This window comes from Aquarana catesbeiana, linkage group LG02 (assembly GCF_042186555.1).
Source record: "Aquarana catesbeiana isolate 2022-GZ linkage group LG02, ASM4218655v1, whole genome shotgun sequence".
Classification (NCBI taxonomy): Eukaryota; Metazoa; Chordata; class Amphibia; order Anura; family Ranidae; genus Aquarana; species Aquarana catesbeiana.
In genome coordinates, this window is record NC_133325.1 from 424,172,349 (window position 1) to 424,194,090 (window position 21,742).

At 45.4% G+C, this 21,742-nt stretch overlaps 1 protein-coding gene across 1 annotated transcript in view; it reads left to right on the forward strand.

Annotated features, from left to right (window-relative positions):
* Positions 1-4,675: 4,675 nt before the first annotated feature.
* IFNLR1 (interferon lambda receptor 1) overlaps positions 4,676-21,742 on the forward strand; it is a 92,713-nt gene continuing 75,646 nt past the window's right edge. The window contains exon 1 of the mRNA XM_073615486.1: positions 4,676-4,853. Within this exon, the coding sequence (XP_073471587.1) occupies positions 4,793-4,853 (61 nt within the window). The 5' untranslated portion in view covers positions 4,676-4,792. The remainder of the gene's footprint in view (positions 4,854-21,742) is intronic.

Consider the following 21,742-nt stretch of genomic DNA (forward strand, 5'->3'; position numbering starts at 1 on the left):
GTGCGCTGCCTTTCCGGGGTGCTGAGCAGGCTAGACAGGAGGGGGGAGTGACATTATAATTGAAAAACTTACCTAGCCAGGGTCTTAGAAAGCCATAGAACAGTTCATCTTTTGGGGCAATGAGAGCTGGAAAATAGGAATGGCATACCAATAAATTTAATAAGTCATTCAAATTTGTATAGCTTCTGCTCAGCAATAAGGCATTACTGCAGAAGTAGTAGATGCTCATTGATTATTTATTAAATGTACTAAGTACATCATTCATGAACGATAACAAGTCAGTTTGCTGCAATTGGAAGGGCCTAAACAGTGGAGTGTGCAAATATTCAGTGCATGTTAGAGAATACGTGCTATGGGAGGTAGGAAGAGCACAAGAGGCAGATGTATCATATGTATTATTACAGAGGATCAATGAAATGTATGGAAGGAGTTATAAAAAGTGTTGGGAGGTCTAGCGAAGTAGATGTATATGCCTATGACAGGGGAGTCTATCATGAATAATATTGTAACACAGTCCTGTCTGAAAATCTGCAAAACAGTGTTCTATTTCTCTTTTGTTTCTTGAAATAAAAATTTGGATCTCTGAGTCTGATGATAAGTACCAGATTCAACCTCTAATGGCGCGTACACACGATCGTGATTTTGGTCGGAAAAAGATATGATGGCTTTTCTGACGGGATTCCGCTCAAGCTTGCCTTGCATACACACGGTCACATAAAAGTTCACTGAACTTTCGACCGTCAGGAACGCGGTGGCGTACAACACTACGACAAGCCGAGAAAATTAAGTTCAATGCTTGTGAGCATGCGTCAAATTGTTTCCGAGCATGCATAAGAATTTTGCACGTCGGAATTGAATACAGACGATCACATTTTCGGATAGGAACTTTTTCCGACCAAAAAATTGAGAACCTACTCTCGATCTTTTGCTGGCTGGAATTCGGCCAGCAAAAGTCCAATGGAGCATACACACGATCGCATTTTCCGACCAAAAGCTCACATCTGACTTTTGCTGGCCGAATTTCCGATTGTGTGTATGCAGCATTATAGTATATAAATCTTTCCTGACGTTTTCAGAGTGGATTAGATATTTTGTTCCCCAACCATATAGCTGGTTAAATTGTCTTTTTTTAAGCTTTACATAATAATTAAATTACACACCCCCTTTTTTTGAGGTTTTTATCTGATTAATCAAAACAATATGCAGCCAACGAATAAATCATGAAAATAATCATTAGTTGCAGCCCGAATATATTCCATAGTTGTAGACGCTATAACTTTCACACAAACCAATTACATTTAAGCCCCGAACCATTTGGCTGGCCAAAGACCAGAGCACATTTTGCGATACACCACTGCGTCGCTTTAACTTACAATTGCGCGGTCGTGCCATGTGGCTCCCAAACAAAATTGATGTTTTTTCTTTACCACAAATAGAGCTTTCTTTTGGTGGTATTTGATCACCTCTGCGGTTTTTATTTTTTACGCTATAAACAAAAATAGAGTGACAATTTTGAAAAAAACGCATTTTTTTTAAAACTTTTAGCTATAATAAATATCCCCAAAAATCGCAATAAGCGTTTATTGACTGGTTTGCGCAAAAGTTATAGCATCTACAAAATAGGGGTTATTTTATTGGCATTTTTATTTATAATTTTTTTTTACTAGTAATGGCAGCGATCTGTGATTTTTATCGTGACTGCGACATTATGGCGGACACTTTGAACCATTGTGGGACCATTGTCATTTTTACAGTGATCAGTGCTATAAAATTGCACTGATTACTGTAAAAATGACACTGGCAGTGAAGGGGTTAACCACTAGCTGGCTGGCGAGGGCTTAAATGTGTCCTAGGGAGTGTTTCTAACTGTGGGGGGGGGGTGCTGTGTGTGACACATCCCTGATCTCTGCTCCCGATCACAGGGAGCTATGATCAGTGACAGTGTCACTAGGCAGAACGGGGAGATGCTTGTTTACATTAGCATCTCCCCATTCTTCAGCTCTGTGAGATGATCGCGGGTATCCGTGATCCTACTCACGGAGCTCGCTGCAGGGTCGCACTGGCGCGCCGCCGGCGGCGTGCACGCGACCACACAATGGCAAATTCAAAGGGACATTTCTGTACTCCCATTTGCCCAGCCGTGCCATTCTGCCGACGTAAATGTACATGCAGCGGTCGGCAAGTGGTTAATAAACACTTATTGGGATTTTTTTTAACAAAGACATGTAGCAGAATACAATTTGGCCTAAATTTATGAAGAAATTAGATTTTATTGGAAGTAGTAAAATATGGGGGGGGGGTTTTCAAATTTTTTGGTCTTTTTTTTCATACATATTATTAGAAAATTAGAAAATGGTACACTACTGTTTTTTAATTGTACAGTTTACTCGTACATAAACTTTATATCTTATAACTTAAATATCTTCTGTTCTGACAAGCTCTTGAAACTTTTTAACCACTTTAGCCCAGGAAGGTTTTACCCACTTCCTGACCAGGCCATTTTTTGCGATACAGCACTGTGTCGCTTTAACTGACAATTGCGCGGTCGTGCGACGCTGTACCCAAACAAAATTGATGGCCACAAATAGAGCTTTCTTTTGGTGGTATTTGATCACTTCTGCAGTTTTTTTTTTTTTGCACTATAAACAAACAAAGAGCGAAAATTTTGAAAAACTATAAAACATTTCCAATCGCAAAATGTAAAAAAAACTCATTTATTCATCAGTTTAGGCCGATATGTATTCTGCTACATATTTTTTGGTAAAAAAAAAAAGCGTGTATTGATTAGTTTGTGCAAAAGTTATCGCATCTACAAAATAGGGAATAGATTTATAGCATTTTTATTATTTATTTATTTTATTAAGTAATGGCAGCAATCAGTGATTTTTAGCGGGGCTGCGACATTGCGGCTGACAAATCGGACACCTAACTGACATTTTTGACACTTTTTGGGGAACCAGTGACATTATTAGAAGTAATCAGTGCTAAAAATATGCACCGTTATTGTACTAATGACACTGGCAGGGAAGGGGTTAACATCAAGGGGCTAAATGTGTTCCCTGTTTGTGTTTTCTAACTGTATGAGGAACTGTGTGACTGGGGAAACACACAGATCCGTTTTCCTGCTTAGCAGAAAGACAGGATCTGTGTGATCTCCCATGTCAAAAGGGAGATCTGCCTTGTTTACACAGGCAGATCCCAGTTCTGTCACTGCAGGGAATGATTGCAGGCGGCTGGCGGACATCGAGTCTGTCGGACCCAATGATTGGCTCCCCAATGGTAGTGTGCACGTGCCCACAAAAGCGAGTTCCAGAGCCGACGTACAGCTACGGCAATTTGCGGGAACGAGCCAACCTGCTGCAGTATAATGACAGCAGCTGGTCGTCAAGAGGTTAATCAAGACATTTCTATAAAACTTCTATATAATAACAATTTTTAAAGCTGACAAAAGTATATTTATTAGAATGAATAATTTTTAAAGCGGAGTTACGCCGTTTTTTTTTTTTTTCTTAAAGTCAGCAGCTACAAATACTGCAGCTGCTGACTTTTAAAATATGGACACTTACCTGTCCATGGTGCCAGTGATGTCGGCACCCGAAGCTGAGCTGTCCCTCGGCTGTCGGGTGCTGCCGCCGCCGTCCTCGGTAAAGGAATCAGAAAGTAAAACCTTACGGTTCCCTACTGCGCATGCGCAAATCGCGCTGCGCTATCCCACTGGTCCCTGCAGTTTACTGGGACCCGTGTGTCTCCCAGAATACAGCGGGGAGTGGCATAGATACCCACGGGTGGCACGGGTATCTATGCCTGGAAGTGGGAGCAAGATACCTGTGTTAGACAGGTATTTGCTCCCCCCTGAAAGGTGCCAAATGTGACACCGGAGGGGGGGAGGAACCCGGAAAAGCAGAAGTTCCATTTTTGGGTGGAACTCCGCTTGAAGTGTAAAAACAGAAAAGTGACTACATTCTGTAATATTTATTTGACTGTAATTTGAATATAATACCGTTACTCTGTATTTAAATTAGAGCAGGTTATTCCTTAATCTCTGTTTAGTTAAAATATAACTAAAGGCATTTTTTTTTCCATTTGGGGTAGCATAAGGAAGGGTTTTAACTCTTGTCAGTTTTTTTTTGCTATTTACCTTCACTTCCTGTCCCATAGCCAAAACAGAATGTGATAGGGAATCCCTGGTTGTCACAGGGCCACTATAACTTGGGTCCCCATTTGAAGGTTTCCCCTCTATTTCTGATTTAGAGACAACCCAAAATTCGGGATTTTCTTTTACTGATAACAGTAAACAGGAGAAAAAGAGAAGGTGATCCTCCCTAAGGGGGGGGGGGGACAAACAGCTTTTTAAAACCTGGCAGGTGTTTTCATCCCTCTTCATTCTATCCAAAATTTAAAAGAAACATTTTGCCTTTACTTATACTTATTAAATGTTTTTTTTATTTTATTGGAAAAATTATAAATATTGCAGGAGAGAAGAATCGATGTACAATAAATATCAGATAAATTGGCTAAAGTACTGTCAGCATCATGAAAACTATTATTGAAGAATATGTAGCTGGTTCCATTTTACTAATCACTATGAAGCAGTGTGTCAATGACTCTGTAGGGGACCTGGCAGGAAAGAGTTACACATATGAAAGTTTACACCCAGGGGAACTTCCCAGATAGGCGTGTTAGTATTGCGTGCTACAGTGATCTCAGGTGCAGAGAGGTTACCTAGTAAGTCAGGAAATCCATTGTAGATGTGAAAAAACCTGGTCTTAAGGAAGACGATTGTAATGTAGCCATGCGTATCTTGCAGGAATGGACCCTTTTGGTCATGTTGGGGATTCTGGATTGTGTAGCAGGTATGTGACTTTATTTGGGTACAAAGGTTTTAGGGAGACCTTAGGATACAACGTAGGGAGGTCAGCCCCGGCATGGACTACGTGGCTTTACAAGCACATTATCTGACAAAGAGGAGGAAAAAAAAAAGGACACAAAAAGAGTATTAGATGTAGTTGTGCAAATATGTAATGATGGTGAAATTTGGAAGGTGGGAGAGTGAAACTAGAATAGAGTGTATAGGTAGAAGACGCAAAGTATCCAGTTCCAAAGGGGAACATTGACAGCAGGATTAGGTGAACAAAAATGTAGTCATGAGAAACCGTTACCATAGCAGTGACAGTGACATTTAAGTAAACATAATAGACTAAAACATAATAACTTGACCGTCCCTCCTAGATTGTAACCTCTAACGAGCAGGGCTCTCTGATTCTTCCTGTATTGAATTGTATTGTAATTGTACTGTCTGCCCCATGTTGTAAAGCGCTGCGTAACCTGTCAGTGCTATATAAATCCTGTATAATAATAATAATAATAATAGATTTAAACAGTGCAATAAGATTCCGTATAAAACTGCGTACACACAAGTGTCAAGGGCTTGGCTAATCTTCCTGATACGTCAGAGTTGCCAATCCCATTCTTTTTTTGGAAAGCAGTCCAAAAATACTAACACATCAAATATTTACATGCACGTCCCATCAAACTATGTATGAATTTAATTTCATGACATGTAATATTTTAAAATATATGTTAACGTGCAGCCACTTGAGTACTGCACAACACAAGCAAATACTAAACACTCATTTTTTTTTCCTTGTCAAAAGAATTTGTTGTACATACAATAGGGTATTTGACAGTAAATTGAGTACATATTATACAACAAAGGGAATGAAGCTCAGAGGTGTGTATTCAAACATTGTAAATTATATATTGATCTATAATTTCTATGATACTAATAAATGGTATGGGTTATAAGAAGAGTTATATCCTGTTACAAGTAATGGGGCGTACATACGGTCGGACTTTTCGTGCGGACTGGTCCGATGGACGCCGACGGACCAAATACGGCAGACAATCCGATCGTGTGTGGGCTTCACCGGACCTTCAGCGGACTTTTCCAGTTGCAAATCTGACAGACTTTAGATTTGGAACATGCTTCAAATCTTTATGTCGTAGCTCCGCTGGACCCAGAAATCCACTCGTCTGTATGCTAGTCCGACGGACAAAAACCGACGCTAGGGCAGCTATTGGCTACTGACTATCAACTTCCTTATTTTAGTCCGGTCATACGTCATCACATATGAATTCGTCGGACTTTGGTGTGATCGTGTGTAGGCAAGTCCGTTTGTTCAGAAAGTCCGTCGGAAGTCCGTGGGATAGAACGTCGGACCAGTCCAGTTGAAAAGTCCGCTCATGTGTACGCGGCATAACACTGTAGCTGCTGATAAGGGCACTTACCTGTCCAGCGAGCCTGCGATGTCGGCCCCCCGAGGCCGATCCGTCCATTGGATCAGGTGGCGGCACCGCCATCCTAAAGAAGGGAAACAGGCAGTGGAGCCTTGCGCCTTCACTACCTGTTTCTGATGGCGCATGCGTGAGTCACGCGGCGCTTTGTGAATGGCCCTGTTGTTTTCTGGGATACACACATGTCCCAGAAGACAACTTGGCAGCTCGCCGAAGAGGAGGAAGTGAAGGAATAGGAAGAGGCAGATTAGGAAGACTGCCTAGCAACAGTCATTTCTGGTAAGTAAAATTTTTTTTTTTTTTCAAATTTTTTTTTTTTTTTTTTTTGTAGAATGTTAATGTAATTGTTAATTTTAGGGTGGACCTCCGCTTTAGGTTTGAATATCCATATAGAGGGAAAACTCTATCTGATGCCAGGTTTACAAACCATGCATAAAGCTGAATAGTCAGTACCAGTGCTCTATCCCTTGTTCTTGTTGGAGTTCCTTTAGGGCTCATCCAGACCTATGCGTTCTTGCTCAGTCCATTAATGTGTTACCACGCATTGTGTTGTGCATGTTGAATGAGATTATAATGCAAAAGAACAAACCAAAAAAACAGACATGCATTATTTGTTCTAATGCAGAGCACAACATTTCATGGTAATGCATTACTGTGCATTGTGGTGCACATAAGACACATCTGCATTGGAGTTACAGTGGTTATGGAAAAAAAATCACCCCCTTTAAAATAATCACATTTGGTGTTTTGCAGCCTGAAATAAAGACAGACACATTGTTTTATCCAGCTGTGTTTACTACTGTAACTTATAACATTCAAGTGAAAGATGTAACACCATTATGTCAGAAAAATTTAAATAAAAAACAGAATCACTGAGTTGTAAAAAGGATCACCCCCCTTGTGTCAGTATTTTGTTGGACCACACTTGGCTTTAATTACAGCCTTTAGTCTGTTGGGATATGTCTCTACTAATTTTGCACATCTAGACTTTTTCAATAGTTGCTCACTCTTCTTTGCAGAACTGCTCAAGTTCAGTTAAATTTGATAGTGACCATTTGTGGACTGCAGTCTTCAATTCATTCCACAGATTTTCTGGGCTCTGACTAAAGCCTCGTACACAGGCTTAAATTTTCGGACGACCGAACATCCGTTTTTTGTGGCATTCTAGTCTCACGTTGAAAGTAAAGAGGTTACTCACAATACGAAAATTTTCATACGACAGAATACAACGTCCGAAGCGACGTAATGTGTTAAATAGTTTTGTATGTATTCTTTCGTTTCTGAGCATGCGTAGTCTTGCTCTTACGATTTTTTTTGTACGAAAACTGTACTGATGAAACAAAAATCAGACGTTGAGTTTACATCCGACAAAAATTTTATAGTCTGCACATCCAGCTTTTGTCTGACGAAAAAGCGAAATTGGCTGTCGAAAGCACCGTACTAATGATCAAAAAATCGTCAGACAACTCGTCGTACAAATTTTCCATCCGATTTTCCTATCGTGTGTACGGGCCTTAAGCCATCAAAATGGCAGAAATCCAAAACAGCTCACCATCCAAATAACACCATTCCTACAGTAAAGCATGAAGTAGGTAATATTCTGTTATGGGGGTGTTTCTCTGCAGCAGGGACTGGAGCACTTGTCAGGATAGAAGAAAAATGGATGGGGTAAAATACCATCAAATTCTTGAGGAAAATCTGCTGCCCTCTGACAGAAAGTTGTTAGTTTGAAGAAGGTTTACCTTCCAACATGACAATGACCCAAAGCACACAGCAAAAATGACCACACAGTGGTTGAAGGAGAAAAAGGTGAATGACTTAAACCCCACTGAAAATCTGTGGAATGACTTGAAGACTGCAGTCCACAAATGGTCACCAAATGTAACTGAACTTAAGCAGTTCTGCAAAGAAGAGTGGGCAAATATTGCACAAATGTCTACATGTGCAAAGTTAGTAGAGACATATCCCAACAGACTAAATGCTGTAATTAAAACAAAAGGTGGTTCAACAAAACACTGACACAAGGGGGTGATCCTTTTTCCAACTCAGTGATTCTGTTTTTGAATTGTTTTTGATCATGTACAATGGCCAGCAACTCTGATATCAGTGTAGCCAGTCAGTGTTCCTAACCACCACTGCACCAATCACAGTGTCCTTAATCACCGCCACTCTAGTAGCAGTGTTCCCGATCACTGTCACACCAGTTCCAGTGTCCCTGATCACTGTCACACCAGTCCCAGTGTCCCTGATCACTGTCACACCAGTCCCAGTGTCCCTGATCACTGCCACACCAGTCCCAGTTTCGCTGATCAATGCAACACAAGTCCCAGTGTCCCTGATCACCACCACATCAGTCTTAGTATCACTATAAGGACTCATTCACATGTGCAGTGCTCTTTGAAGAGTGATTCAAACACAGATGGCATTTTTACAGGCAATGAGGAGGCTTTGTATTGCCTCTTCACCACCTGCTTTATCCCCTTGGACCCCACACAAGTGCCCCTATACACTTGAATGGATGCAATTGGAGGGCGTACAGGGGGTATAATTCTTGGCAAAGCACTGTAGCCACAGCATGTGTACACTCCCAACCCCAGCTTTTGCAGCCAAAGGGGGTAACAGTTGAAGGGTAGTCAAACCGCGGCTTAACCGCAAGGTTTTATGCCCCCCCATCTGTTTATTGACCACGTTTCTTCCTGCTGCGTGTTCCTACTCTTTGCCTGTTTAGTGACCATGTCTCTCCCTACCGCCTCAACTGACCCATCTGCATGTCCGACTGACTGTTTTCCTGCGAGACACCAGTCCCAGCCATCCCCTACAGACAACTGCACTCCTGCAACCACAGGAACTCTTGTTCTCTTTTTCTTCTGTAATTCCTGACCAGTGAACATGGCAATCATGGGGACAGCCATGCATCACTAGGCCTGGCTCACTTGGCTTATAGGAATGGGGACTGCTATAGGTATTGCTACACAAAGCTATATTCCCTGACCACTCGTATAGAGGTGACTATTCGAGTACATTGGTTTATTTGTGTGATACACAAGAAACAATGTCTGGCACATAATCAATCCAAACATTAAAAAGTTTCCCTGGTATCGCCATATTTGGAAGGAGTAGCAGAATGTGTTTTGGGGTGTAATTCTAAGTATGCCCATGTTGTGTTTGAAAAATATCTTATTGAATTCTAAGTTGGCTGTGTGTTACAAATACCATTAATTGACTGCTTTGTGTAAAAAAAAAAAAAAAAAAAGATATACATTTTAACTTTCATTATGCATTTTCTAAAGCTCATGTGCCTAGGCTGTGTGTGAGAAATAACTTCTTTAAATAACAACTTTGTGAAAAAAACACATTTTAATTTCTTAGTTTTCAAAAACATTGTGACAAAAAATTACAACTACAAAAAATTCACCATGCCTCTTACTGTTCTGTCATTTTGGGCCTCAAGTAAAGAAACAAGCAGCCATTATAACAGAATGGATCAATTTTCAAATTGACAGTACCGTAGATGCCTTATATCTAGTAACTCTCACACAGACTAAATAAACACCCATTTGTTTGTGTGTTTTACCAAAGAAATGCAGCGAAATACATGTTGGCCCAAATTTATGAAGAAATATTTATTGCAAAGTTTTATAACAGAAACTAAGAGAAATTGTTTTTGTTTTGTTTTCTTTATGTCTTTTTATGTTCATATAGCAAAAAAAACAAAAAGAAAAAACAGTGGTGATTAAATACCACCAAAAGAATGCTTCATTGATATAAAATGCATGTCGGTACAGTGTTGCACGACTGGGTAATTGTCATTAAAAGTGTGACAGCGATGAAATCTGAAATCTAAAAAATGGGATTTTTAGGGCACACAAACACAATATTTTACCACATTTTTGGTCAAATATAAAAGAAGAGATTATGCTGAGTAAATAGGTACCAAAATGTCATGCTTAAAATTTAGTAAAAAGCCCCTTCAGGCCATCAATTTAGAGTTAACCTGAATAATGGCTTTATAATTATTGCACTCACTCCCGCATATGTGGCCATATGTAATTCAATTGACTTTTTTGTTTACATTCATATGTATGTGGTGTAACTTTTAACCACTTCCTACCCGGCCTATAACAGAATGACGGCCAGGAAGTGGTTCTGTTATCCTGACTGGGCGTCATATGACATCCAGCAGGACAACATGCCCGCGCACGCCCGCGGGGGCGCTCAGCGCGCGTGTCGGTTTGACACGCCACATCTCCGATTGTGATAAGAAGCCTCTGGCTTCTTACCACGTGATCAGTTGTGACCAATCACAGCTGATCATCACAAGAACCAGGAAGTGCCGTTAAATGGCATTCCTCGGTTCGCACTGACAGGGAGAGCCGATCGACGACTCTCCCTGTCAGAGGGGGGGTCTGTGCTGATAAGCAGCACATTGATTATCAGCACAGCCCCCATCAGATGTACCCATAAGCTGCTAATCGGTGCCCAGTCAGTGCCCCATCATAACCCCCTGCCAGTGCCCAATAAAGTGCCAATCAGTGCCCACCATAGTGCCAATCAGTGTCCATCACAGTGCCAATCAGCGTCCAGCATTAACACCTGTCAGTACCTGCCCAATCAGTGCTGCCCATCAGTGCCATCTATTTGTCCATCAATGCCACCTATCAGTGCCAATCAGTGCCGCCTATCAGTGCCAATCAGTACCGCCGGTCAGTGCCCATCAATGCCGCCAGTCAGTGCCCATCAGTGCCGCCTGTCAGTGCCCATCAATGCCGCCTGTCCGTGCCCATCAGTGCCGCCTGTCAGTGCCCATCAATGTCACCTGTTAGTGCCCATTAGTGCTGCATATTAGTGCCACCTATCGGTGCCCATCAGTGCTGCATATCAGTGCCGCCTATCAGTGCCCATCAATTCTACATATCATCGCCTCCTCTTCAGTGCCACCTTATCAGTGCCAACTCATCAGTGCCCATTGTTGCCGCCTCATCAGCACTCATCAGTGTCGACTCATCAGTGCCCGTCAGTGAAGGAGAAAACAAAATTTTATAATAGAAACGAAGAAAAACTTTTTTTTTTTCAAAAATTACGGTCTTTTTTAGTTTGTTTAAAAAATAAAAACCCCAGAGGTGATCAAATACCACTAAAAGAAAGCTCTATTTGTGGGAAGAAAATGATAAAAATTCAGTTTGGGTACAGTGTTGTATGACCGAGCAATTGTCATTCAAAGTGCAACAGCGCTGAAAGCTCAAAATTGTCCTGGGCAGGAAGGGGCAAAAGTGCCTGGTATTCAAGTGGTTAAATGTCTACACTTTTTTCCATTTGAATTTATTTTTATCACATAAGAGAATAAAAGTTCCCTTAATGATAACATTTTGTTTAGACAGGATCTCTTTACTGAGACATCGAGGGTCTATTTGAACTATGATGTCTAATCTGCCCTCCACTGAAGCTAACTGAGTGCACATTGCGCTCCATTAGCTTCTTCCCTGGTCACAGAGACTGAGGAAAGTGACAGCTGAGCATAGGAGTGAAGTAGTGCACATTCAAGGGGAGAACAGCAAACAGATGTTCTCTGGTCTACCTAGCCAGCTGGGAAAGCAGAGTGACAAACATGGCAGGGTAGGTCCTCTTCTATTTATCAGATAATAAAAAGTGGCAACTCGCACTTTGGGAAGGACTTATGTAGAAGCATTTGAAAGGCAAGGAGCTGATCATTTCAGCACTGTTTTTTGCACTGGATGTTGGCTGTCACAGACACCTGGTGGTTCCAACGCCAGTGCCAGAGAGGCTTAGTTGAAGTGGCAGAGGCCATCCACCATTGGGACAAATAGCTGCTATTTCAGCACTGTCTTAAAACAATGCTGGGGACTAAAGTGATTAGGCAGCAATGTATCACTATCCAAACTAAAGGAGTTTTGATATGCTAATTATTAGGATATATGTAAAATACATGCTACATAAGACATATGGTATAATACTGGACTATAAAATGAAACTGGGCAAAGGTCAAAATATGTGGTATCCCAGATATTATTACTGATATATTCCATCACAGCCCACATTTTATGAATGGGCCTCAAAATGCATTTTTGAATAATACTGTAAAACAGAGGGCTCATAGAAATATCCAGTCTCTGTTATGAATTAAAGTGGTTATAAAGGCAGAATGTTTTTCTGCAAGCAGCCCCCTCAGCCATCCTTTACTCACCTGAGCCCAATCACAATCAAGCGATGTGCACAAGAGCAGAGGCTGTCCCGGCTCTCTCCCTCCTTATTGGCTCAGACACAGCAACGGAGCCATTGTCAATCACAGCCAGTAAGGAGGGAGTAGGGGGGGGGGGGCTAAGCCCAGGTCTGTGTGTCTTATGGACACGCAAAGCGAGGGCTCAGGAGCTACTTGCTATGGGGGCACTTGGCGAGGGTGGAAGAGCCAGGAGTGCCAGTGGGGGACCTGTGAAGAAGAGGATCGGGGCTGCTCTGTGCAAAACCATTGCACAGTGCAGGTAAGTACGACATGTTTGTGGGTGGGTGCAGCATGGTTTGGCAGCAATAACTCACACACAGTCCAAGTGCAATTAGTAGACCTTGTATTGTAGTAAAGGCAATAACAGTTCACAACAAACCCAGTGAGAGAAGGCCCAACCGGGAACACTCACAAATGACAACAGCATGGTATCAACCGAACTGACAGAGTCTTTCTGGAGGGGCAGAATGCGACCTGGCCTTCTCATACCCAAACAGGAAGATGTCCAAGGAGATTGTGAGCTCTAGGCTTCCCCTTCTTGTTTTGAACCTTTCCCTGCCACTTATACTTTCCCTGACAGACAGGTGATCTGTCCCTACACCACTTACACACGAATGCACACCAAACCTGGGAGCCAAGGCCCTAAAGACCCAGAATGGTTGCTAGTCACATGTGGCAGCCTCATCCAATTGGATAGCTATGTTCCTCTTGACTTCCTCTTCCACTGCTATGCCGCTGAAGTGGAGAAAGTAGACTGCACCTGCCTACATGTTTGTTATTTTTAAGAAATAAAACCTAAACCTTTTTACAATCACTTTAATATCTTAGTCATGTACTGTATATTTAAATTGTATCAAATCCCAAGAACAAACATTTAATATATTTCAATTTACCAGTACCAGGTTAAAAATAACAAACATGTTACTTACCTGCTCACCTGCTCTGTGTAATGGTTTTGCACAGAGCAGCTGAGATCATCCTCTCCTCAGGTTCCCTGCCTGCGCTTCTGGCCCCTCCCCCTTGCCAGGTGCCCCCACAGCAAGCAGCTTGCTATGGGGGCTCCTGAGTTGAGCCGCTGCTCTGTGTGCCCATTCAGACACAGAGCCATGGTTCCGCCCCTGTCTCCTCGTTGGCCCACTGACTTTGATTGACAGCAGTGGGAGCCAATGGTGCTGCGCTGCAGTCTTAGCCAATGAGGGGGGAGAGTCCCGGGCAGCCCAGACACTCCTGCAACATCAGAGATACAAAAAACACAGTCACTTCCAGTGCTAATAGGTCTTCCAAGGTGTGGATTAACAGATGTCAGATAAAATGGTGGTGTGAAAGGTATATATGGTATCCCAAAACTAGGTGGATGCTGCCTTCCTCAGATGGGGTAATCCGAAAGGAACTACAAGAAAAACAGAAATGGGAGGCGCGCACACCTAGTGCATTACCAAAGATAATTTAATAATAAGAATTTTTTGTATAAAAGTGGGTACTCACAAAATGCAACTGACAAAAGGCCATAAACACAGTGCATGGACATGCACATGCACAGAACATGGGGTACAGCTAATGCTTTTCGGCGGGGGCACCCCCTTCCTCAGAGCTAAGCTAGTCTCGTACACCATGGGCAAGCACTTTTATAGGGAATGATGGAATTGAAAATTGTGTGTCAAAAAGAGCCACACCCTCAAAGGGGCAGGAAAGAAAAAAAAGTTCATAAGAAATGATTAATAATAAAAAAAAATGTATATATATATATATATATATATATATACAGTCAGGTCCATAAATATTGGACCCGGAAGACCACGGAAAACAACTGTGGTGGATAACCGAAGAATTCTTTCCCTGGTGAAGAAAACACCCTTCACAACAGTTGGCCAGATCAAGAACACTCTCCAGGAGGTAGGTGTATGTGTGTCAAAGTCAACAATCAAGAGAAGACTTCAGAGTGAATACAAAGGATTCACCACAAGATGTAAACCATTGGTAAGCCTCAAAAACAGAAAGGCCAGATTTGAGTTTGCCAAACAACATCTAAAAAAGCCTTCACAGTTCTGGAACAACATCCTATGGACAGATGAGACCAAGATCAACTTGTACCAGAGTGATGGGAAAAGAAGAGTATGGAGAAGGAAAGGAACTGCTCATGATCCAAAGCATACCACCTCATCAGTGAAGCATGGCGGTGGTAGTGTCATGGCGTGGGCATGTATGGCTGCCAATGGAATGGGTTCTCTTGTATTTATTGATGATGTGACTGCTGACAAAAGCAGCAGGATGAATTCTGAAGTGTTTTGGGCAATATTATCTGCTCATATTCAGCAAAATGCTTCAGTACTCATTGGACACCACTGCACAGTGCAGATGGACAATGAACTGAAGCATACTGCAAAAGTAACCAAAGAGTTTTTTAAGGTAAGAAGTGGAATGTTATGCAATGGTCAAGTCAATCACCTGGCCTGAATCCGATTGAGCATTCATTTCACTTGCTGAAGACAGAACTGAAGGGAAAATGCTCCAAGAACAAGCAGGAACCGAAGACAGTTGCAGTAGAGGCCTGGCAGAGCATCACCAGGAATGAAACCCAGCGTCTGGTGATGTCTATGCGTTCCAGACTTCAGGCTGTAATTGACTGCAAAGGATTTGCAACCAAGTATTAAAAAGTGAAAGTTTGATGGATGATTGTTAATCTGTCCCATTACTTTTGGTCCCTTAAAAAGTGGGAGGCACATATACAAACTGTTGTAATTCCTACACTGTTCACCTGATTTGGATGTAAATACCCTCAAATTAAAGCTGAAAGTCTGCAGTTAAAGCACATCTTGTTCTTTCATTTCAAATCCATTGTGGTGGTGTATAGAGCCAAAAAAATTAGAATTGTGTATTTTAGAATTTATTTGTGTACAGGGCCGGACTGGGAATAAAAACCAGCCCTGGAAATAAATTCATACCAGCCCCATAGTATTTTTATACCAGCCCAACCGCATAACGTCTTTATTTTCTTGTTCACAAAAGGGAAAACCATGCATTTTAAAGCACATTTGAAGAGTGTATTATATATAGATAAGAGAGACATGGCTTTTACAAACAGCAGCAATTTTTTTCAAGGCAAAAACTTATGCCATTTACTGGCACATTTTTTATTGACACTGCAAAAAAAAGGTGCCGTAAATGGCAGTTTTCAGTGCAAATATCAATATTTAAGCTATAAACTGCTATTAGCAATGTGTTAAGTTAAACAAAAGTCAAAAACTATATTTCTCCATTTACATGAAAGTCAGATTAATATAACCCAACACAGAGTTCCCCCATATATCAGGAGGATTCGCCTTTACAGTGCAAGGGAACTCTGATATAAAGGGGAACATTGCAGATCATGATCTAAGCAGGAACTCTGATATAAAAGGGGGGCACTGGTGACCAGAGACCCCACTTATATCAGAGTCCACTGCATTCCCCTTTACATCAGAGTTCCCCCTTGCACTGTAAGGTGGAATCCTGCAGACTATGATGTAAAGGGGAACTCTGGGAATGTGGGGAGGACTCTGGTGACCAGAGAGTACCTTCCGCAGAAAGAAAACACTAAAGTAAGGGGGTTTACTGATATAAGGGGGAAACCTATATATCAGTGCCCCCTTACAATATTGTATTGACCCCTCCCCCCCTCAGGTAGGCCTGGCGGCGCTGTCACTGACTTCCTCTCAGGTGCACCTTACAGGGCTCAGTCAGTCGGCTCCAGCTCGGTGGCTCTGGTTTTATCCCATAGTTTCCTCTCCACAGTCCATACATGTCTGACTTCTCCCATGACCCTCATCCCTGCGGCACTCCCACTGTTGACTCCACTCCAGACTGCAGACGTGATATAAGATAAGAGATGGTCAGAGGCTGCGGATGGTACAGGGGAGGTCAGAGGCTGCGGATGGTACAGGGGAGGTCAGAGGCTGCCGATGGTACAGGAGAGGTCAGAGGCTGCCGATGGTACAGGGGAGGTCAGAGGCTGCCGATGGTACAGGGGAGGTCAGAGGCTGCCGATGGTACAGGGGAGGTCAGAGGCTGCCGATGGTACAGGGGAGGTCAGAGGCTGCCGATGGTACAGGGGAGGTCAGAGGCTGCCGATGGTACAGGGGAGGTCAGAGGCTGCCGATGGTACAGGAGAGGTCAGAGGCTGCCGATGGTACAGGGGAGGTCAGAGGCTGCCGATGGTACAGGGGAGGTCAGAGGCTGCGGATGGTACAGGGGAGGTCAGAGGCTGCGGATGGTACAGGGGAGGTCAGAGGCTGCGGATGGTACAGGGGAGGTCAGAGGCTGCGGATGGTACAGGGGAGGTCAGAGGCTGCGGATGGTACAGGGGAGGTCAGAGGCTGCGGATGGTACAGGGGAGGTCAGAGGCTGCGGATGGTACAGGGGAGGTCAGAGGCTGCGGATGGTACAGGGGAGGTCAGAGGCTGCGGATGGCACAGGGGAGGTCAGAGGCTGCGGATGGTACAGGGGAGGTCAGAGGCTGCGGATGGTACAGGGGAGGTCAGAGGCTGCGGATGGTAGAGGAGAGGTCAGAGGCTGCGGATGGTACAGGGGAGGTCAGAGGCTGCGGATGGGGAGGGGGGATGTGGAGGGGGGATGACAGGAGGTCAGAGGCTGCAGGGGGGTGACAGGAGGTCAGAGGCTGCGGGGGGGGGGGGGTGACAGGAGGTCAGAGGCTGCAGGGGGGGGACAGGAGGTCAGAGGCTGCAGGGGGGGACAGGAGGTCAGAGGCTGCAGGGGGGGGGCAGGAGGTCAGAGGCTGCAGGGGGGGGCAGGAGGTCAGAGGCTGCAGGGGGGGCAGGAGGTCAGAGGCTGCGGTGGGGGGACAGGAGGTCAGAGGCTGCAGGGGGGGCAGGAGGTCAGAGGCTGCAGGGGGGGCAGGAGGTCAGAGGCTGCAGGGGGGGCAGGAGGTCAGAGGCTGCAGGGGGGGCAGGAGGTCAGAGGCTGCAGGGGGGGAAGGAGGTCAGAGGCTGCAGGGGGGGGCAGGAGGTCAGAGGCTGCAGGGGGGGGCAGGAGGTCAGAGGCTGCAGGGGGGGCAGGAGGTCAGAGGCTGCAGGGGGGCAGGAGGTCAGAGGCTGCAGTGGGGGCAGGAGGTCAGAGGCTGCAGGGGGGGCAGGAGGTCAGAGGCTGCAGGGGGGGCAGGAGGTCAGAGGCTGCAGGGGGGGGCAGGAGGTCAGAGGCTGCAGTGGGGGCAGGAGGTCAGAGGCTGCAGGGGGGGCAGGAGGTCAGAGGCTGCAGTGGGGGCAGGAGGTCAGAGGCTGCAGGGGGGGCAGGAGGTCAGAGGCTGCAGGGGGGGCAGGAGGTCAGAGGCTGCAGGGGGGGCAGGAGGTCAGAGGCTGCAGGGGGGGCAGGAGGTCAGAGGCTGCAGGGGGGGAAGGAGGTCAGAGGCTGCAGGGGGGGGCAGGAGGTCAGAGGCTGCAGGGGGGGCAGGAGGTCAGAGGCTGCAGGGGGGGCAGGAGGTCAGAGGCTGCAGGGGGGGCAGGAGGTCAGAGGCTGCAGTGGGGGCAGGAGGTCAGAGGCTGCAGGGGGGGCAGGAGGTCAGAGGCTGCAGGGGGGGCAGGAGGTCAGAGGCTGCAGGGGGGGCAGGAGGTCAGAGGCTGCAGGGGGGGAAGGAGGTCAGAGGCTGCAGGGGGGGGCAGGAGGTCAGAGGCTGCAGGGGGGGGCAGGAGGTCAGAGGCTGCAGGGGGGGGCAGGAGGTCAGAGGCTGCAGGGGGGGCAGGAGGTCAGAGGCTGCAGGGGGGCAGGAGGTCAGAGGCTGCAGTGGGGGCAGGAGGTCAGAGGCTGCAGGGGGGGCAGGAGGTCAGAGGCTGCAGGGGGGGCAGGAGGTCAGAGGCTGCAGGGGGGGCAGGAGGTCAGAGGCTGCAGGGGGGCAGGAGGTCAGAGGCTGCAGTGGGGGGAGGAGGTCAGAGGCTGCAGTGGGGGCAGGAGGTCAGAGGCTGCAGGGGGGGCAGGAGGTCAGAGGCTGCAGGGGGGGCAGGAGGTCAGAGGCTGCAGGGGGGGCAGGAGGTCAGAGGCTGCAGGGGGGGAAGGAGGTCAGAGGCTGCAGGGGGGGGCAGGAGGTCAGAGGCTGCAGGGGGGGCAGGAGGTCAGAGGCTGCAGGGGGGGCAGGAGGTCAGAGGCTGCAGGGGGGGCAGGAGGTCAGAGGCTGCAGTGGGGGCAGGAGGTCAGAGGCTGCAGGGGGGGCAGGAGGTCAGAGGCTGCAGGGGGGGCAGGAGGTCAGAGGCTGCAGGGGGGGGCAGGAGGTCAGAGGCTGCAGTGGGGGCAGGAGGTCAGAGGCTGCAGGGGGGGCAGGAGGTCAGAGGCTGCAGTGGGGGCAGGAGGTCAGAGGCTGCAGGGGGGGCAGGAGGTCAGAGGCTGCAGGGGGGGCAGGAGGTCAGAGGCTGCAGGGGGGGCAGGAGGTCAGAGGCTGCAGGGGGGGGCAGGAGGTCAGAGGCTGCAGTGGGGGCAGGAGGTCAGAGGCTGCAGTGGGGGCAGGAGGTCAGAGGCTGCAGTGGGAGTAGGAGGAAGAGGCCACCAGACAAGTACTCGCTGCGGTACTCTTAAAAATGGCGCCGCTCGGCGCCATCGTCACTGCGCATGCGCCCGCATTTCCGAGAATTGCCGAGTGTGTACGGACTTTCCCGAGCACGGCTAGCTCGGGAAAGCCCGTACACACTTCCGAGAATAGCGCTAGCGCATGCGCAGTTGCATGTCAGCCTGGCGGCCCCGCGGCCATGTTTCTTCCAGGCGCCGCTGCCCTCACAGCGGCACCAGGGGCAGCCAGACAGCCGGCCCACCGGGGGATTTCCCGGTATCCCGGTAGGCCAGTCCGGCCCTGTTTGTGTACTTATGATGGAGTTTTTTTGTTTTGGTTATAGGTTTTTGATATGGATTCTGTTGTTTTTACATTAGTGCAACTATGTATATATATATATATATATATATATATATAATTTTTTTTAATTATTATTAATAATTTCTTATGAACTGTTTTTTTCTTTCCTGCTCCTTTGAGGGCGTGGCTCTCTTTGACATACAATTTCAATTCCATCATTCCCATAAAAGCGCTTGCCCATGGTGTACGAGACTAGCCTAGCTCTGAGGAAGGGGGTGCGAAAAACACTTTAGCTGTACCCCGTGTTCTGTGCATGTCCATACACTGTGTTTTTGGCCTTATGTCAGTTGCATTTTGTGAGTACCCACTTTTATGCCAAAATTTCTTATTATTAAATTATCTCTGGTAATGCACTAGGTGTGCGCGCCTTCCATTTCTGTTTTTCTTGTAACTCCTGCAACATGGCTGGATCAAGATGGGTTCAGGTAAGTATTAGGGGGCTGCTGCACACTGAAGGTTTTTTATCTTAATGTATAGTATGCATTAGGATAAAAAACCTTATGACTTTACAACTACTTTAACTACATTTACAACTAAGGGCAGAAAAATACCTAGTGATTATGCCAGAAATCTGGTGTCCTTGTAACTTCCTGTGGACTTATCATGTTACACATGCATTGTCTGTTTGCCTTTAAATAATGTTGTCCCTTCTTCACTAGCTAAGAGGTGCTTTGTATAGCTAATCCCAACCTCTTTTCAGTGTGTCTTTAGATTTTGTTCTGGGCACTTGAAATTGATGGAACTGGACATACTATGATTTTTTGACCAAGCTGTTCTGCTCAATGCTTTCTACAATTTGGAAGGTGTCATTTGGATCAAGGAGAGTCTGCCAATGCTGCTGAGATTGTAAATTGTAGCTATCTCACTACAACTGGACCAGTTAGAGAGATCACACTTACAATGCTTAGAGTGGGAGGGGGGAGAGACACGTGATGACGTACGACTGGACTAAAACAAGGAAGTTCATAGCCAGTAGCCAATAGCTGCCCTAGCGTCGTTTTTTGTCCGTCGGACTAGCATACAGACGAGCTGACTTTTCGACCGGACTCGAGTCCGTCGGACAGATTTGAAACATGTTTCAAATCTAAGTCCGTCAAACTTTTGAGAAAGCAAAGTCCGCTGGAGCCCACACACAATCGAATTGTCCGACGAAATCTAGTATGCCGGACCAAGTATGCCGTAAAGTCCGATCGTGTGTACGCGGCATTAGGGTCACCAGGCGAAAACAACGATAAAAAAAAAAGAAAACTAAGCAGCCACCACATATAGGGATTGGTAAGCTTCCACATCACATATTTGTTTTTTTGTGTTTTAAATGCATTTTAAGCATATTTTCACAATTCAAAGCTAAGGTATTAAAAGTTGCAGACAAAATCGATCCTAAAGTTCTCATTCTGCAATCCCTTGAAAAAGAATGATCTACTGTTGGTGGAAAAAGCAAGTGTCTACTTTGGACCAATGCAGAGCTAATATTAAAACAACGCCAAGTAATTTAAAACTACTGGATGTGTTTTTAAACATCACCGGTAAAAAAAGCGCTTGCAGGCCTTCAGTGCAGCATCAACTTCTGGCCCATTCTTTGCTCTGAACAATTTTGTAGTAGGTTATACTTACCTGAAATGGAGCTTACCAGAAATCTTCACTGTGTGGCTGCCCAAAGTTCACCAGCCAATCTTTAGATCTTGCTAGTCCTGCTTTGTGTCTGGCTAGACTTAAAAGTAGAACTATAGACAAAACTTTTTTTTCTCATTTTGGATAGACTAAGGGAGGGCTATAACCCCTGTAAGGTTTTTGTTTGCCATCTTTGTCCCATTGGGGAGATTCGCCGTCACTTCCTGTTCGATTGCCAAAACAGGAAGTGAGAGGAAATCCCTGCAAATTCAGGGAATCTCTTGGGGACCCCCAGATCACTAAAACTAGTGTCCCCATTGGAAGATTTCCCCTCTATTACTTTTCTGGGGACAACCCAAATTTGGGATTTTCTTTTTCTTTCACTTTCAATGATATTGGTAAACAGGACAAATAGAGAGGGTGAATCTCCTTAACGAGGACACAGAGAGCAATGAAAACTGACAGGCATTCCAATCCCTCTCCACTCTATCCAAAAACAAAAAAAAGGTTTACGTTTAGTTATTCTTTAAGTAACAAGCCTGTGAAGATGTTGACAAACTGTGAATGGGTCTTCTCATGAAGCTGAGTCTGGGCTGTTTATGCTTAATAGATGACCAGGAAGATATTGTAGCCAAGCTTGGCAGCCCTGGGCATTCCAAATCCGCACAATGAAAATTACTTGGGAGCTGGGAGCTCCATGTCAAGTAAATATA